The sequence below is a fragment of the Alligator mississippiensis genome, chromosome 2 (genome assembly GCF_030867095.1).
Source record: "Alligator mississippiensis isolate rAllMis1 chromosome 2, rAllMis1, whole genome shotgun sequence".
NCBI lineage: Eukaryota > Metazoa > Chordata > Crocodylia > Alligatoridae > Alligator > Alligator mississippiensis.
The window spans coordinates 297,756,206-297,773,534 of record NC_081825.1 but is presented as its reverse complement, the minus strand read 5'-3'; the positions used below and the strand labels follow the sequence as shown (position 1 = coordinate 297,773,534).

At 48.3% G+C, this 17,329-nt stretch overlaps 1 protein-coding gene across 2 annotated transcripts in view; it reads right to left on the bottom strand.

The window, feature by feature from the left end:
• Positions 1-17,329, bottom strand: part of SYT16 (synaptotagmin 16) — a 166,592-nt gene that overhangs the window by 146,164 nt on the left and 3,099 nt on the right. Inside the window, exon 2 of one of the 2 annotated variants that reach the window (XM_059723379.1) lies at positions 13,278-13,434. The exons of the other annotated variant lie outside the window; for it this stretch is intronic. Within the exon in view, the coding sequence (XP_059579362.1) occupies positions 13,278-13,371 (94 nt within the window). The 5' untranslated portion in view covers positions 13,372-13,434. The remainder of the gene's footprint in view (positions 1-13,277; positions 13,435-17,329) is intronic. 2 annotated transcript variants of the gene reach the window in all.

The following is a 17,329-nucleotide window of genomic DNA, read 5'->3' as shown; positions in this document are numbered from 1 at the left end:
TACACCATGGGCAGGCAATTATTTCAGGCGGAGGGCCGCTTACTGAGTTTTGGCAAGCCATCGAGGGCTGCATGACAGGCAGCCAGGGGCAGATACATAATAATTTACTACATTTTTTAGGGGCCTTGCGGGCCAGATAGAATGGCCTGGCAGGCCGCATTTTGCCCACCCCTGCCATACAACATGCCAGAGGGAAAAGCATGCATTGCCCATGCTCTGTCACTCCAACACCCTTCTCTGAGTCTTTTGGTCTTAAACAAAGGACTTTAAACCAACACAAGCCACTCGCAACCAGAGGGGCCAACTGGCAGAGACCTCGCCAGAATTTATGCCAGGAAGAAAGGGCTAAGAAACACTCTATTCCTTAGACAGCTACCATATATTTTTTGCATTTGGGTAATTTCTGAAGGTCCTTGCTGAGATCAGGACTGGAAAGTACCTCCTGGGCCATCAGGTCCAGTCCCTGATGGTCACAGGCAGCCACAAGATTGTTTGCTCCCACCCCTCTCACATACTTCAACCTCAGCCCTAAAATGCACCACAGGTAAAAGCAAAAAGAGCAAAGGAGCTGTCAATGCATTGATGGTAAAAGTCTGTCTCTGCCCATTTAGCTCAAAATTTAAAATGGCAAAACTATTCACCAACGTGTCCCAGGGGAAAACCAGGAGCAATGGCCATAAACTCCTAGAAGAAGGTTTCAGACTGTATAAGGAAAAACTTCTTCATAGTTCATGTCACCAGACTCTGGAATAGACTCCCAATGGGGGGTGCAGGCACCTACCCTGGAGATCTTCCAAAGGAGACTGGACGCACACTTAGCTGGGGTTATTTGACCCCAGCAGTCTTTCCTGCTCAGAGCAGGGAGGGCTGAACCCGATGATCTCACGAGGTCCTTTCCAGCCCTAAACTTTCTGTGAATCTGTGGAAGAAGAAGGAAGAGAAAACAGAACACAATTTCCAACAAATGTCTTGGGACAATATGAACAGTACACCACCCTGATGCAAAGGAAGGATAGGAAGTGTAGCAAGAGATTGACTTGGCTAAACCACAGCCTCTTTGTATGGATAAAATCAGAAAAGCCGAGGCATATACTGAGGTGCAGTTTACATGTCCTGCTAGCTGTAACTGGCATTTTAGAAGTACATCAGAAGTAAGAGGAAAACCAAGAAACGTGTAGGCCCCTTACTGAATGGATAGGAAAAGCTAATAATGGGTGTTGCAGAGATGGCTGAGGTACTTCATGACTTTTTAAACTTCAATCTTCACAAAAAAAGGTTATTTATCAAATGACAATCACGGTTAGTGGCAATGGCATGCATGGAGGACTGGCACTCAGCTGAGAGCAGGGAATGGATAAGTTAGAGATAACTAAACTAGATGCTGTCAGATCAATGGACCCAGGACGGGACTGGGACTCAAAATGACCTCAATGAGTTGGAAAATTGTCTGAAATAAGTGGAATGAAATTCAATATGGACATGTGCAAAGCCTAGAATTTAGGAAGGAACAATTAAATGCCAACAGGTACAGGTAGGGACTGGCTAACCTGTAGTATGGCAAAAAGGGATGCAGGGCTTCAAGTGGACCACAAGCTGAATGAGTCAATAGTGTAATGCTTTGCCAAGAAAGAAAAAAGCTAGCATCCTTGGAGGTATTAATAGGAGTGCTGCATGCAAGTCATGGAAAGCGATTCTTCAGTTCTACCCAGCACTGGCGAGGCCTCACCTGGAGTGCTGTGTTCAGTGCAGGCCACCACACTTCACAGAAGACATGGACAAAGTGGGAAGAGTCCAGAGGAGAGCAACAGAAACAACCAAAAATTTAGTAAACGTGAAATAGGAGGGAAGTTTGGAAGAACTGGGATTACTTGGTCAGGAGAGGAAAAGACTGGGGAGGGATTTCACAAGTCTTCAAATACAAAGTAGGGTTGTTAATAAGGATGGCAGCGACTGTTCTTTGACTCCAGAAGGGACAGGACAAGAAACAATGGACTTAAATTGCAACAATGGAGATTTAGGTTAGATACAGAAAGAACATTAACTAGGAGACAGGTTACATCTTGGAACAGATTGCCTAGAGAGGTCGTGCAATCGCCCTCAGTGGGAATTTAATTACAAATTAAACCACTATCTAAAGCAGCGGTGCTCAACCGCCAGCCTGTGGGCTGAATCCGACCCATGGGGCCATGTCACATGGCCTGCAGAGCTCCCCACGGCTCCAGAAATTTGGAAGTGGTGGCAGCATTAATTTCTGTGGCTTCCAAAGCCAGCCTGCAGGGATCAAACCCTGCACCACACACCTGTCCCTGGAGGTGCAGGAACTTCTGTGCCAATGGTTTAGGTCAGTGGTTGTCAACCGGGGGTACGCATACCCCTAGGTGCACTTAAAAAGGTCATGGGCGTATGCAGAACGAACCCTAAATGTGGGGCGGCAGGTAGGGCTGCAAGGCAGCCCAGCCACAAGCTCCGGGCAGCTGCAGCAGGAGTGGGGAGGGGCGTGCACACAGCCAGGATCACAGCCTGGCATGTGGACCATTGGCTGCCCAGCACTGCAGGAAGTACCCATAGGTTCTGTGAAAGGGAAGGAGGGGGGAGGTACAGGGGTGGGGGGAACAGATCGAGGCCTGGCCCCCACGACGAGGGAGGAAGTGGGACACAGGCAGGGGTGAATGGGGCCCTGGCTGGGCCAGGTGGTGGGACAATTGGAGGCTGGACAGCTCATCCAGGGGCACGAGGGGGCTCCTGCTGTGATGTGCATCCCAGAGGAGGCCCAGGGGGCATGTGCCCCCCCCCCCCCAATCTGTGCATAGGGCAGAGGTGGTTGCTGCTGCTGGCTGCACATTTAGCCCAGCTGCAGCTGCCCCAGGAGCAGCACAACGCCAAGTGCCTGCTGCCGCTGGCATTGGTGACATATAGGGGGTGCATGTGCACCCCCTGAGATTGGCGGTGTACCCCCTGAAAGGAGTATCACTGACGCTGCCGGCGGCGCCTGTGGGTGGTTGCCACTTGCCACCCCACCCTCCTCAATGCCGACTCCACCAGCTGCATCTGCTGGTAGTTGCTGATCGCCGCTACTGGCATCTGCAGGTGGTCACCACCACTGGTTGGGGCTTACCACCCCCCCTCTCACCGCTGACACTGCCATGGCTGCCTGCGGGAGCTCCCCACTCACTGCTGCCATGCCCCTGCCACCAACACTGCCTGTAGGTGGTTGCCGTGCCCCCCAGCCTCTGGGGCGATGTGTTGTTCATGGCCGGTGGGCTGTGCTGCACCCCTGCTTGCCCAGTGGCAGGATGCACCTAGTAGCACACGGGTCCAGAGGCAGCTGCAACTGGGCAGAAAACATAGCCCTCAGCAGCAGCCGCCTCTGCCCCACATAAATATTGGGGGGCATGTGCCCCCTGGGCCTCCACTGGTGTGTACACAGTGGCAGGAGCCCCCCACACCCCTGGACAAGCCTCCTGAGCTCTGATCATCCCACCACCCAGCCCAGCTGGGGCCCCATTCACCCCAGCCGTGCCCCTGCTTGTGCCCTGCTCCCTCCCTCACCATGGGGGTCTCAATCTGCCCCCCACAGCTCCTTCCCCCACAGACTTACCTGCTGGGGGGGAGGGGGAGGGGATGCACAAATGTGTGCATGCACTAACCCCCAAATAACTTTTTCTCCCTCTACCTATGCCACAGCCACCTCCACCAATTTCCTATTATCTACTAATCCAGCAGCATACCAGGCCCAAACTGTTATGCATTAAATATATATCATAGTTATGCCACATATTAATAATGCATTTAATGTTAATTAGTGTAGCCTGCCTTATATCACATAATTGGGAACATTAAAAACAAGAAAAAAATATAAAGGGGTACGTGAGCTGAAACTTTGAGACAGAAGAGGGACACTTGTTAAAAAAGGTTGAAAACCCCTGGTCTAGGCTGATTTAAACAGAGACAAGCTCTTGAAGTCCCTTAAAGCCCTATTTTCTATGACAGGGATAGGAATATGTTTTATAGATTGTCTCTTTCTCTTCACTGACCCAGGACAGACAACATGCAAATGGCGCAGGAGACAATTAACATCAACTACAGACTAGTTATGTCATAGGCATACCTATTCGTATTTCTTTTTTTATCTATGCACTGACTATGCTGAACATCCTTCCAGCCTGTCCCGTTACCAGGCCCGTTATCAGCCTGGCCAGTTATTCAGGCAAAGCAGCAAGAATGGGTCAAGAACTGAAGAAAGAAGTATCTCTTCCTCATATTTGGTGTCTCTCATATTTGGAACTCCCTGGCTTCTGGAGGCCAGAGACACCCATGCAAGAAGCTGAAAGGCCAGAGACACCCATGCAAGAAGCTGATGGATAGGCCAATGCAAACAGCTGAGTGGCAAAAGGGATATGATAAGAGCCATAGGGGAATGGCAGAGCTGTCCTGATTTTCAGGACCCTCGTCGAGTACTTTGAAGTTCATGGGCAGCATCACGCAGCCACGTGACTGGGACCCAAAGACAATGTCATGAATACTGCCCAAACCAACTGTAGTGAGGCAACAGGAACACCAAGACAATAGAGCTTTGGGAGTGCGTGTCCTCACACAAAGGAGAGGGGGACGCAACCAGTGAGAAATGATTAAAGGGAGGCCACATGGCTCTTAAAGGAGACTTCATGGCCAAAAACTCCATTCTAAAGACAGAGAACTGAAGATCGTGGCCTTAGTAAGTCACCTGAACTTGTACCCTCTATACTTTAGTCACCCTTAAAGAGTTCTTGTTCCTTTAGTTAACACAGTAACATTATTTTTTGCATAATTACCCTATAGGCAATGCCTAGATATCTGCTACAGAAAGACTACTGTGGATACCAAAGTGCTGTTACTTATTCAAGGAACAATTGGAAAGACTCAAAAGGTGGCCAAATGTGCATCAAATTGAATTATACTTAATTAACCTAATCAAGCATTTCTCTAATGAAAACATGTGCTTTTTTACTGGCAGTTTCTGACTCAACTACATTCATTCAGTGTTCTGGGAAAACTATTAAGAAAACCCATCTGTCCTCTTTAAATAGAGAAGCTATTTTTACCTTTATGATGAGCCAAGGCAATTCTAAAACAAATGGAGTGGCTTGAGGAAAAAAAAGAAGGACTGGAGAGACAGCTGCTACCTTGCGGTTATCGGAGTGTGAAGTGGATCAGAGTGCACTGAATTTAAGACTTGCACTCATAGCCCAGCTGTGTGGCACAGAGCCCACGGTCATATAGAGCAAGTCAGAGGATGCCTGTGCTGCAGCCAGACTCAGATACATTTGCTTATTAGGAAGGTGAGGGCGTGTAAGAGGGTGTCAGGCAAGCAAGTCTTTATGCCTTAGAAATCAGAGGCTGAAGAAAAGGGCAATGACTGAGAAAGGGGCAAGTGAGACTGAAGGACTTTGGCACCTAAATCTTGCCCAACGCCAATTGCCAGTGCAAAAATCCAAAACTGTGATCCAGAAAGTCCCCATGCAGCCAGCACCTGAATTCTGCAAGTATTCAAGTTTTTACATTACAACTCCCCAGTTCTGCTGCTGGACAACCCCAGAAGTGCCTCTGGTCTTAACAAGGGACATTGGCAACAATTGCATCCAGAAACCAGACAGCGCCTACCTCAGCCTGCTCAGACCGCACCGAGTAGTAGATCAGGCACTGCACACAGCGTGGCTGCCCGAGGAGGTTCAAATCTTCCCTGCCCACTTCCATAACCACTAGGTTATCAGCTGCTCTGGGGAGGGTCCCTCTCCACCCTTCCCTTCTTGATGCTGAACCACTTTGCACAGTGTGCTTGAATGTTCACTGGGCCAGAGAGGGAGCTCACAAGAGAGGCTCTGTAGCCTAGTGGTGAAGGGATTTGCCTAAGGCAGGACTTCGGGCTCCTGTGCCTGCCCCGGTGCTGGACTGTAAGTGTTATATTCCCTGGTCAATGGAGAAGATCTTGAGCAGAGGGAAGCTCCTCTATGCAGCTCAGCATAAGGCATGCAAGTGCCTGGGAGACTCCCCCACCTTCCCTACTGAGTACCATGGACAACTCCCACACGGACAGTAGGGAACGCCATTCGGACGGGCTGTGTCGCCAGCCTAGCTCAGGGCTGTGGATTCTGATATGGGGCCAGGCATCAAAAACTTAGCCCCACCGTTGAGGCACTTAGATCCTTTTCTAGATATTGCCCATGGCCTTACAGATCTGGGTCACCAAGTCACCCAAGGACGGGAGGTTGTGACCATGCAGTAGCCACTCAATGTCTTGTGTGGTTCCAAGTGGAGAGAGATGTCCCATGTGAGCATCCTGAGCACTCCTGCTGGCCTCCTCAGAGGAGCTGGGAATCTCCCTCCCCAAGCACCGCAGCACTGGAAGTCCCCGATTACTCTATAATCCTCCCACCTTCCCACTCCAGACCCACCCAGTTGTGGATTTATCTACTGGTGTCAGCAGGGGAAACTCTCACACACCTCTTGGCTGCTCCAGGCAGACAAAGGCTGCCAAGAAATAGAGCACAGGCCAAACGCTGCTTCCCATTCCCATGCGGGGCAATGCAACACAGCTCTCCTCATCCATGAAGAGCCAAAGAGAAGCCAAGGCAGCCGGTGTAGCTCTCGCAGCATCTGTCAGGCAGCGGGGGAAGAGCAAGAAAAGAAAGCACTGTGAGCGTGGAGAAGAATGAAGACTGGAGGGGACCAGGAAGACTGGGTTTAGAAGTCAGCCCTTGGGTCTGAACAGTAGACTCCACACAGCTCTCGCTAGCTGCCATCAAGAAAACCCATCATTTGTCTGCTGGAGGACTTCACACCTTTACCAGGCATTGTGACCAGCAGGAAAACTTATTGCTCTAGTACTGCCTGCTCTCTTTGAGCACAGGTCTTACGAGAGATAGCATTTTCCTTAAAGACTCAGCTCCTGGAGTCATGCAATTGTGAGAGAATCCCAGCTTTCATTTTAAGTAAGCTGGCAACCCTCATTTTGGCAGAGATAAGCTGGAAAAAGCGAACCACAAGCACACACATGAAGATCCACAACAAGGAGGCAAACAACCCCCAGATCTGTGATTTTTCAAACCATCAATATCCCTGAGGTTTGGGTGCTCACGGCTCTTATCGCCTATATTTTTATGAACAATTTCACAGGAGACGGGGACATAACCATCTTCCATTTCCTCTTATGGAGGATGGAAGATGTTGTGACACTTGAGAAGATTTTGCTGGGCAAGAATATTCCTACCCAGCTCCCTTTACAATCTAGAGAGCAGCAGATGACAGAGTGGTACAGTTATAGCCACGCACACATACACGTGCCTGCAAGTACACAGGTTCACGCACTCCCCTCTTCACTGACACACACACACAACACATAGGGGGATCTTACACATGTCCAATTCCTAAATATCCCACTAGCAACATAAGGTCACAGTAGGCAAACGCAGGCCCTTATTGTAGCACTGCAAAGCTGCAGGCCCCAGAGGACTTGCACACTGGGAGTACTGAATTCCCACCTTGTGCCCAGGTGGAGATTCCCAGGTTCCCTTGTGCCCAGGGGGAGATTTGCCTGCTGCAAAATCCCTGCAGGCGCCGACTGCTGCAACCTGCTCCTACAGCCAGGTAGGCAAGTGCCCATGTGCTGCGGCACTGTGTGACCCTTCCCCTCTGGGAGGACCCAATGCCAGGGAAGGAGCCTGGAGACCTCTGCAATACAATAGCAAGTTGCCGCCCTCCCTTGTACATTTATATATATCAGGTCCACAGGACCAGGCACAATGGTTTTTGTGTTGGTTATCCATTCCTGGGACTTCCCTTTAGCAAACCTTTCCCAACCCCATCTCTCAAGGCAACTTTGGGGAGGAGGGGGGGGTCCAAAATATTAAAAGCTGTTCGTGGCAGATGAGGCTGCTATCCTGGTTTCCTAAAGATCAGCTTTTTGGGAGCAATTTCTTCATTTGATGTTATAAGCAAATTAACAGCAACAGCAATTGGCAATGCTCAGATGCCCTCTCTCTGCAGAACATCTTGGCTCAAACAGAGATTCAATAGTGGCCAAAGGTTGTACAAAGACATCAAGTGTCACACGAAGCAGCGATAAATCCTTTTGAGAAATAATTTCCAGAGTACTCCTTCACTCACAGCCAGATGCGACGAGGTGCTGAATGGAGCTCTGCGAGTACCCGGGGAGGCTTAGGGGTGCGGGGGTATTTCTGTTTGGGTTTTTCAGTTTAACCAACCAAAAGAAGCTTTTGTAAAATGGTTTCAAGTTGAACAAGACCTTCCAGCTCCAGCTGTCTTTGTTGGGTTTTTTTATAACTGAATCAAAATAAATCTGGTCCACAAATACTTCTTCTAAATTTTAAAAAAAATCAAAACACTTCATTTAGGAATATTAAACCAAGCTCCCCTCTCCCCTCCCCCCCCCTTTTTTTCTTACCTGAAACTATTTGCCAAAATTTTAATTTGACCTTGGAATCACACTTTTCAGCAAGTAAGCAGTCCAAAAAAGTCCCACCTGGCTCTAGTGCTGGTAGCCTCCTGCAAGAGATCAAGTGCTTCAGCTCCTACCGAAATCAATGCACACTGAAGCTGAGTCTTCAGTAACTCCCTGGAAGCACTCTGGACAGTGCCTTGTAGGCCCTGAAACACCAAGTGTTTAATAATACCTAGCTTTTACATAGTACATTTTGTCAGGGGAGTGGTGGCTTTAGTTTACAAAGGAGGAAACTGAGGCACTGGAGTTACCCAACAACCTAGCAGCAGAACTAAGAATAAAATACAAGTTCTCCAAGTCTCAGTCCAGCACCCTAACCATTAGGTCAGTAAGGAGACCAAAGAAATAAATATTTCTTTTATATATGAAATCAAAAAGGGCTGAGTCTCAGGATGCTAGTGTGAAAGCTTTTGTCTAAGGACCATCTACTCCAGGGGCTGGCAACCTGTAGCCTGTAGGCCTGATCCAGCCCGCAGAACTGGGGATTGGCAGCACATCGTGGCAGGAGCAGTTTCTCTGCCCTGCACGGTGCATTTCTCTGTCATGGGCTCCGTGCGACATCTAGCAGGCGGCCACCCTGACCCCTCCAGCTCTCTGCGGAGGGCTGTTCTTTTGCCCCACTACCACGGGGTCCCCATTCAGCATCATCCTTCCCTACATCTGGTCATTTTTGTTGCTGTTCTCTGTATCTTTGCTAGTTCTTCTCGATCCTTTTCCTGGTGGGTAAGGGAGTACCGAAACTGCACGCACAGGCACTGTCCACCATCTGCCCATGGTCCCCCTCCTCTCCCTATGCCTCGTCCCTGGATAATATCATCCATAAACACGTACGTAACCACCATGATTACAGCCAGACCCACGTTTATACATGGGCAGGGGCACTTTAATAAGAGCAGCTCCAAAGCTGCTTTAATTAAAGCGCCCAGAGTGTCACATGTGTCAGCAGCTGCACGCTGAAAAATGGTGGTTGGGATGCTTTAACTAAATCTCATTGAACAAGCTTTAGTTAAAGTGCTCCCCACTGCCATTTCTCAGCATGGGGATGCTGATACATGCGACTCTGGAGTCTGCTGGAGCACAGTAATTACCATGCTCCAGCAGACTCAATTAACTGATTAATCGAGTCTGCTTCGACATGCTGTAATTACAGCACATTGGAGCAGCTTCAATCTATGTGTATAGACACCTCTTGTGCCCAAAGTTAAATCTTGGCCTGCGTCTCTCACGGTCAATGTTATGCTGCCAGCTCAAGCTCAAACAAATTCCCCCCACCCTAACTTCTTCCTTTCTGAATCACCCTTACCCACCCACTAGGCATCCTCTTAGACTCAAACCTCTCTCTGGTTCCTCCTATCCCTGGTGAGCTCATCATGGCATCTCTAAGGTACAATTTCCGATCCAGCCCCATGGCTAAGTTTCATACCCAGGCTCTCATTTCGTTCATTGCAACATCCTTCTCTCCAGCTTTGATAAATGCAGTTTTGTCCCTTCACAGCCATTTAAAACACTACCAAAGTCATACTGCTATCACTGCTCTTTTTCTATCCTTCCACTACATGCCCTTCTCCATCTTGTCAAACATAAGGTACTTGTCCTCCTTCTGAAGGGCCTTCACGGCTTATCTCCAACCTGCCTATCATCTTGCATTCAGTATCAAGAGGTCGGTTCCAGACTCCAATAAACTCCAGCTTCCATCACCCACTTGTTAAAATTTCCAGTTCAGACATTTTGGTGTTTTTTCCCCACACCATTCTCCCTCACACTACAGAGCCTTTCCCCATAAATATCTACAAAGGTACTTCATTCCTGTAGGGACCATGTCGTAATACATGAAGGAAATTGAGTTCAGAAGAGATGACGGTATGTTGGAGTATATCCTTATATATAGCTGTGGATCAAATCTCCAGGAATTCGTGATTCAAGCAGAGAGAAACCCAGACGGACAAAACGCTAATGTTGCCACGGTGGAACATGCCAAGCCTCAAGCAAAGCAAAGGAGTCACTAGAGGTATGTCAACATAGGAGAAAAGGAGATGACAATAACAAGAAGATTCATGTGCCACCACTTAGTTCCAGGTCATCTAGGACAGTGATTCTCAACCGGGGGTTGTTAAGTCTATGTTGAGTCAGGGATGAGGGTAGTCTTATGTAGAGTTTAAATTATGGTTTGTCTGGGATGGTTTGGATAGGGATGATCCTGCTTAAGGAAGGAGTTAGACTAGATGACCTCCAGAGGTCCTTTCCAGCCCCACTTCTCTATGACTCTATGACACCCTGGGGTGCTGCGAGAGCCTTTTAAAGGTGGTGCGAACTGCCGTGCAATATTAGCACTCTTAGGTGTGCAAACACTTACACAAGATAAACCTAGAGACCTCAAACAGGAACCTACAGTACCAAACCTTCTGACTTCTTGTGGTCTTTCCACGGTCTCTACAATGGAAGAATTGCTTTTTTTTCCCCCCCCCCAGTCAAAAATCCTTAAGTCTAACAAGGGGACCCCTTGAGTTTAAAAAAAGTTGAGGACCAGGGATCTAGGAAAAACCCACCAAAAATGGACCAAGGGTAAATAATGTTTTGGGGAATAACAAGGTAGGTAAATATGGAAGTTTCAGGCTAGAGCTGCTAAGAGGACATAATGAGAAATTGAGGTGGGGGGGAGGATAAAACAAAGCAAGAGAGAGGGTTCTTTGCTAGCGAGACCGGGTTATACTTATAACAGCCGCTGTGGGACACGTAGACTCTCCCTCGCTAACCCAGTTGTAAGTATTCTGATCAGACGCTTGTAATGGTAGTTAATCAGGTAAGAAAGGCTGCAGCACTGCCACCTAATAGATAGTTGATGTTTTTCATACTATTTTAAAGCATTTACTTAAAATAACTGTACAGCAGCTACTGGCCTTTGACTTTAAAGGAATTTTAGCTGAATTCATGACATGCACAGCTGAACTCCAACAGTTATCCTCCTTCAGGTCTCTCTTTGCCACGATGCAGTCGAACAACAGTAAGGTCCGTGGTGTGCTGAGAACAATGTTCTTATGGCATATGACACAGGAGGAGGGGTGGATGTCGTATACTTAGACTTCAGGAAGGCCTTTGATACGGTATCCTACCCCATACTGGTGAACAAGTTAAGAGGCTGTGATGTGGATGACTACACAGTCAGGTGGGTGGCGAATTGGCTAGAGGGTCGCACCCAAAGAGTCGTGGTGGATGGGTCGGTCTCAACCTGAAAGGGTGTGGGCAGTGGGGTCCCGCAGGGCTCGGTCCTTAGACTGATACTCTTTAATGTCTTCATCAGAGACTTGGACGAGGGAGTCAAATGTACTCTGTCCAAGTTTGCAGATGACACAAAGCTATGGGGAGAAGTGGACACGCCAGAGGGCAGGGAACAGCTGCAGGCAGACCTGGACAGGTTGGACAAGTGGGCAGAGAACAACAGGATGCAGTTCAACAAGGAGAAATGCAAAGTGCTGCACCTAGGGAGGAAAAATGTCCAGCACACCTACAGCCTAGGGAATGACCTGCTGGGTGGCACAGAGGTGGAAAGGGATCTTGGAGTCCTAGTGGACTCCAAGATGAACATGAGCCGGCAGTGTGACGAAGCCATCAGAAAAGCCTATGGCACTTTATCGTGCATCAACAGATGCATGACGAATAGGTCCAAGGAGGTGATACTTCCCCTCTATCGGGCACTGGTCAGACCGCAGTTGGAGTAGTGCGTGCAATTCTGGGCGCCACACTTCAAGAAGGATGCGGATAACCTGGAGAGGGTCCAGAGAAGGGCAACTCGTATGGTCAAGGGCCTGCAGACCAAGCCCTACAAGGAGAGACTAGAGAAACTGGACCTTTTCAGCCTCCGCAAGAGAAGGTTGAGAGGCGACCTTGTGGCTGCCTATAAGTTCATCACGGGGGCACAGAAGGGAATTGGTGAGTATTTATTCACCAAGGCGCCCCCGGGGGTTACAAGAAATAATGGCCACAAGCTAGCAGAGAGCAGATTTAGATTGGACATTAGGAAGAACTTCTTCACAGTTCGAGTGGCCAAGGTGTGGAACGGGCTCCCAAGGGAGGTGGTGCTCTCCCCTACCCTGGGGGTCTTCAAGAGGAGGTTAGATGAGTATCTAGCTGGGGTCATCTAGACCCAGCACTCTTTCCTGCTTATGCAGGGGGTCGGACTCGATGATCTATTGAGGTCCCTTCCGACCCTAACATCTATGAATCTATGACACTGTCTCCTTGTCTCCTCCCCTCTGTATGTCTATACCCAGCTGTTGGCTCCGGCTGTATGCTTGAATTGGTCAGCTGAGGCAGGGACTCTGTGCATCCCATGCCTATACTGCGATTTCATGCAACACCATGGATAGCCTGGACTTACTGGCTGGCACTGCACCCCCTGAGATCAGAAGAAAGGTGGCAAACCAAAAAGAAAGATCATGGCAGATGGAAGACCGCAGGTATCCACTCTCTGGTCACAGAGAATTAGCCAACTGGTTTCAAGCACAAAAGAGTTTTGCGAGCAGTGTTGCACAACTGGACACAACGGCTGACAGGGTGCGACTGCAGTTATAGAAGGAAACGTTGTTCACAATCAGTTGCCCTGAAATGGGCCTGGAACCCCAGGTCCTTCCCAGAGGGGCTGATATGGACTTGTCAACATGGTGATGCCTGAACCGCCTGCATATGCAAACTGGAAGATCAGAAACAAACATGATCAAATGGAGCTACTCTACTGGCACGAATACATGCGAGCGCAGGAAAGTGCAGACCATGGATCACTTACCTGTTTGCCGACTCCTTGGTGAGACCCGTATGAAGGAGGACCTCACTGCAGCAATGGAAAGAGCAATTGCTTGTGCACAATACTGGAAAACCATCTCGTTTAAGGCAAGGACACGAGAAGAAGTGCCTGTACACAGGTCACAGGGGTGCTGGGTGCTCTGATACAGGAATACAAATAAGTAATATTATTGTTAGTTGGGCCTTAGTGCCACAGTGATTCTTACAAGGCTGGGAACCCAGCAACGAACAGGCTACTTCAGTTATGCCAGCAGCAATTTCAGAAGGATTCCTCTGCCCACCTTCCTTAATCCATCCAATCCCTCAGCTTCCTCTTCTCCCCACTCCACAGACCCTCCAGCTGGGTGGAAGGGTCCCCCGGGACTAGGGTCAATGCCCATTGAAGACAGATCTCTGGCTGCTTTGAACTCCCCAAGCTTGAAGCCATTGGAGGGATCAGCTGCGACTGCCAACACCAGATTTAAGTCCTGTATTCACCAGTGAGGTACGTCTCAAAGCAGCCACACGCTGAGGGCGGGGATTTCAGCTACAGATTCCAAACACGGCAGAGAACTGATCAAATCTCATTAAAGAAAACTTTCTAAACTGACTTTGTGAACAATATTCTCCCACACTTTCCAATGCAGAGCTGCTATTTTGCACCCCCTCCTCCCTCCAAAAAAGATTTTAAACATATAAAAAATAACCCCTTCTACTGTGGAGGGCAATTGCTGAGCTTAGCCTTCTGCAGTGAGGCCAGCCGGAAGTGCATTGTATTCTGTGCCCGGCAATAATAATGCACACGCATCTTCTCCGACCTGCAATTACCATGGAGGTGCTCACCTGCCAATGATTTCACACACCTGGCAGCACATCAGCTTTCACAGGCTGGAGCCGGGGGCACAGAGTTCTCCTGTGGGATTCAACGCTCCCATCTACATGAATTTTTTCCACCAGGGACTAGTACCAGATGGACAATATTCTTCAGTTACTGAGAAGCCTGGGGGGCAATAACATATCTCCACCCTCTTGGGCTGCAGGAGCCCCATAAGGGCATGAAAGCAGGCAGTAAAATAAAACTGGAAGAGCTGCTACAGAGAGGAAAAGGCTCCCTTCCCATGCAGCCACCCCGTTGAATCGCTCCATCCTCCCAATGGGACTGCCGGACAAGGCTGGTTTCCAGGGTCCCTTTCTGAGTGAATGGAAGCATCTCTCCAAGAAGGAATGGCAGCATTTTGTGGCATGTATCCTTCCACCCTACAGCTGCCAACCCATTGCCTTTTGGAGTGAGCCCACTATGTAGGAGGAACAACATGAACAAAACAGCCAGCTTGCTCTTTGCCTTGCATGTCACAAATAAGCTACCAGGAACCGCCAGTGCAAAATGCTGTAATATCAGTCAGGTAGGCAGAATCCAGGGACCATATCCACTTTGGGGTTGCAATAGTTTGGTAGAGGAGAGATGGACCAAATACCATCATCCTCTTTTCTCCCCTGTCCCCACTTCCTCCAGGAGTCCTTGGAGCATGAGACATCAGCCCCTTCTTGGAACAGCGTTGTGGGCTATTCGGCTGGTCGGCGACATACATCACATGGAGCAAGGACAACAGCCAGGAAACCCATTCTGGATTGCACAGCTCAAATGAGAAAAATGACAGATTCAGACATCTAACTAGAGACCGCCATTGGTATGGTTTACAACCAGAACAGATTGGCTAGAAACGCAGACGTTTCACGTATCTGAGTGAATTTGTCTTCTGAAGAACATACAGCATAAGCAGTGTTGCCGTTCAAGCAGGCAGCGACGCGCTCAATTTACAGAGTTTCTCTCCCTCCTCTCATGCCCCATCCCCCAGACATTAGAGTTAAGCTCATAATGAATAATTGAGCAAACACTCTCAAAGCACACCAGCAAATCAGTGATAGATCATACAAATGGAAAACGAATACAAGGACTCCTTAATAACTACTTAACCTCGAGCAGGATTTCAACCTGTTTCAGGGACATAAGAATAAGCGATGCTGCTTTTAAAATGTAGATGCTGGCGAGTCTTTCCTAGCAATTATCACCATTATTTACACTGCTGCAAACCTAGTCAGGCAACACTGCAGAAGAGCTAAGCCAGATGAAACGGCACAAGCTTGTTTTCACATATGCTGGGATCAAAAGGACACTTAACTGTGATAAAACGCTACAGAGCAGTGCGGATGCCTCCCTCGGGAACCACTACTGCCATTAGTCACTGGGATAGTAAACACGGGACCGAAGCTGCAGAATTGTTCCCCAGGCAGGTAGTTCTCTTGCCTTCTCAGCTAAATGGGGGCTTGTAGCATGGGGTCGACATTAAGCCACAGATATATCCTCTCACCCATACCATGTTCTTGCTTGATTTCTACTCAATTTGAACAACATGCTTGCTGAAAGGTCCATGGCGTAGTGAGACCAAAATGCATCACTTCAGTGGCTCCAATCACTGTATATCTGCAAGATTTCTGAGGCCCCACTGTTAAAGGTATGTAGGTACCTAAAGATGCGTGTAACCATCTGCATCTTAGGTACCTAAGTACCCTTGAAAGCATAGCCACAGGGTCTACCACATACATCGCAATCAGGGGAGCCCCTTAAGCTTTCTTCTGATGGAAGAAATGTTGCCTGCCGCCTGGTAATCGCCCCCCATTTCCACAGCTGAATTGCTCTCTGCCTCTCCACTTCCAGAGCTACCCACGGAGCCGCACATTTCCATAGGGAACAATGCGAGTTCCAGCAGGCAACTAGCCTCCTTCCTCCTGCTTCGTATTTGGATGACTTGGCCATATTAAAATAGAAATATTCCCCTCACACGGTTGGCTTCTGTGGAGAACAGCCTTCGTTTCAATGCTGATCAAAACAAGGAGGAAAAAGGGATTTTCAATATTCTCCAACTGATTTTATTAAAAGGAAAAAAAAAACCCACCGCATTTTGAATCCATATTTTCTTCTGAATGCTATTCCATGGGGATATGTTGTAAGCACAAACAACAGCTCTTTAGGAAACTCACTGCGTGCTGAGTATTAAGAAATAACAGGATCCCGATCAATATTTCCACCCGAGCAAGCATTTTTCAAAATTTCCGTTATGTCCAACACAAACAGATCTGGCACAGGTTTATTATTAGAAAGCAAGAATTCAAGCAACTGAACGCCAGAGGAACAATGAAACAGGCTATTCAAGAGCAGCTGCTGTTTTCAGAGAAGCAAAAAAAAAAGGATTTTTACAGGCCTAGGTAGTTTCATTCAGTAAAATCTCCTACAATTGAATGCTTTACCAGCCAAGACCCATATGTGAACTGTAGCAAGACATGAAATGGGCAAGTAGATTTGCTTCTGAGCGTGCAATGCAGGGTGCTAGTTAAAATATAGGCGCGTGGAATGGGAGAGTGCTTCCTAAGCCACTGAATCAAGTCTCTTTTGTGATCCTTTGTCCAAAAGGTTGTGAGAAAACCCATTCCAACTGCTTGCAGGCACTGCAGCCAACAAAGCACAAATAAAACTAGATCATACTACAGGTGACGAAGAAGAGGCACCACCAATGGTTTGTCAGTGCAGTGGCAGAGACTTGGTTAGGCTAAAATATGTGCAGATGAAAAGGAAAAGGACTATATCCCACACTGAAGAGCAAGGCAAAAAAGCCCAGCCCATCCTTACCAATCTGACCTGGGAGAAAACTGTTCCCTGACACCCAAATCTAGCAGTAGGGAGTTAAACAGAAATAGAATTAGGACCCAGCTTAATAAAACACAGCGTCTTCTCCTCCTGCATATCTGGGAGATTTCTAGATCATGAAGGTCTGGAACTCAGCAGCAATGCAGAAAGCCCCAGACACAGGCTGCAGGAGCAGAGAGCTTTGCTCACAGCAGTCCTGACTTTCCCTTCTGACCTTTCTTTCCCTTATACCCTCTTGGAAGACTTTCCGTTTGATAAGACTCTTCATACCGAAAACTATGAGAAATATGCCTCTAAGATTAAAGGCCCATTAAAGTGATGTTGGCTCCTCCCATGGCAACATCCAAGCTGCA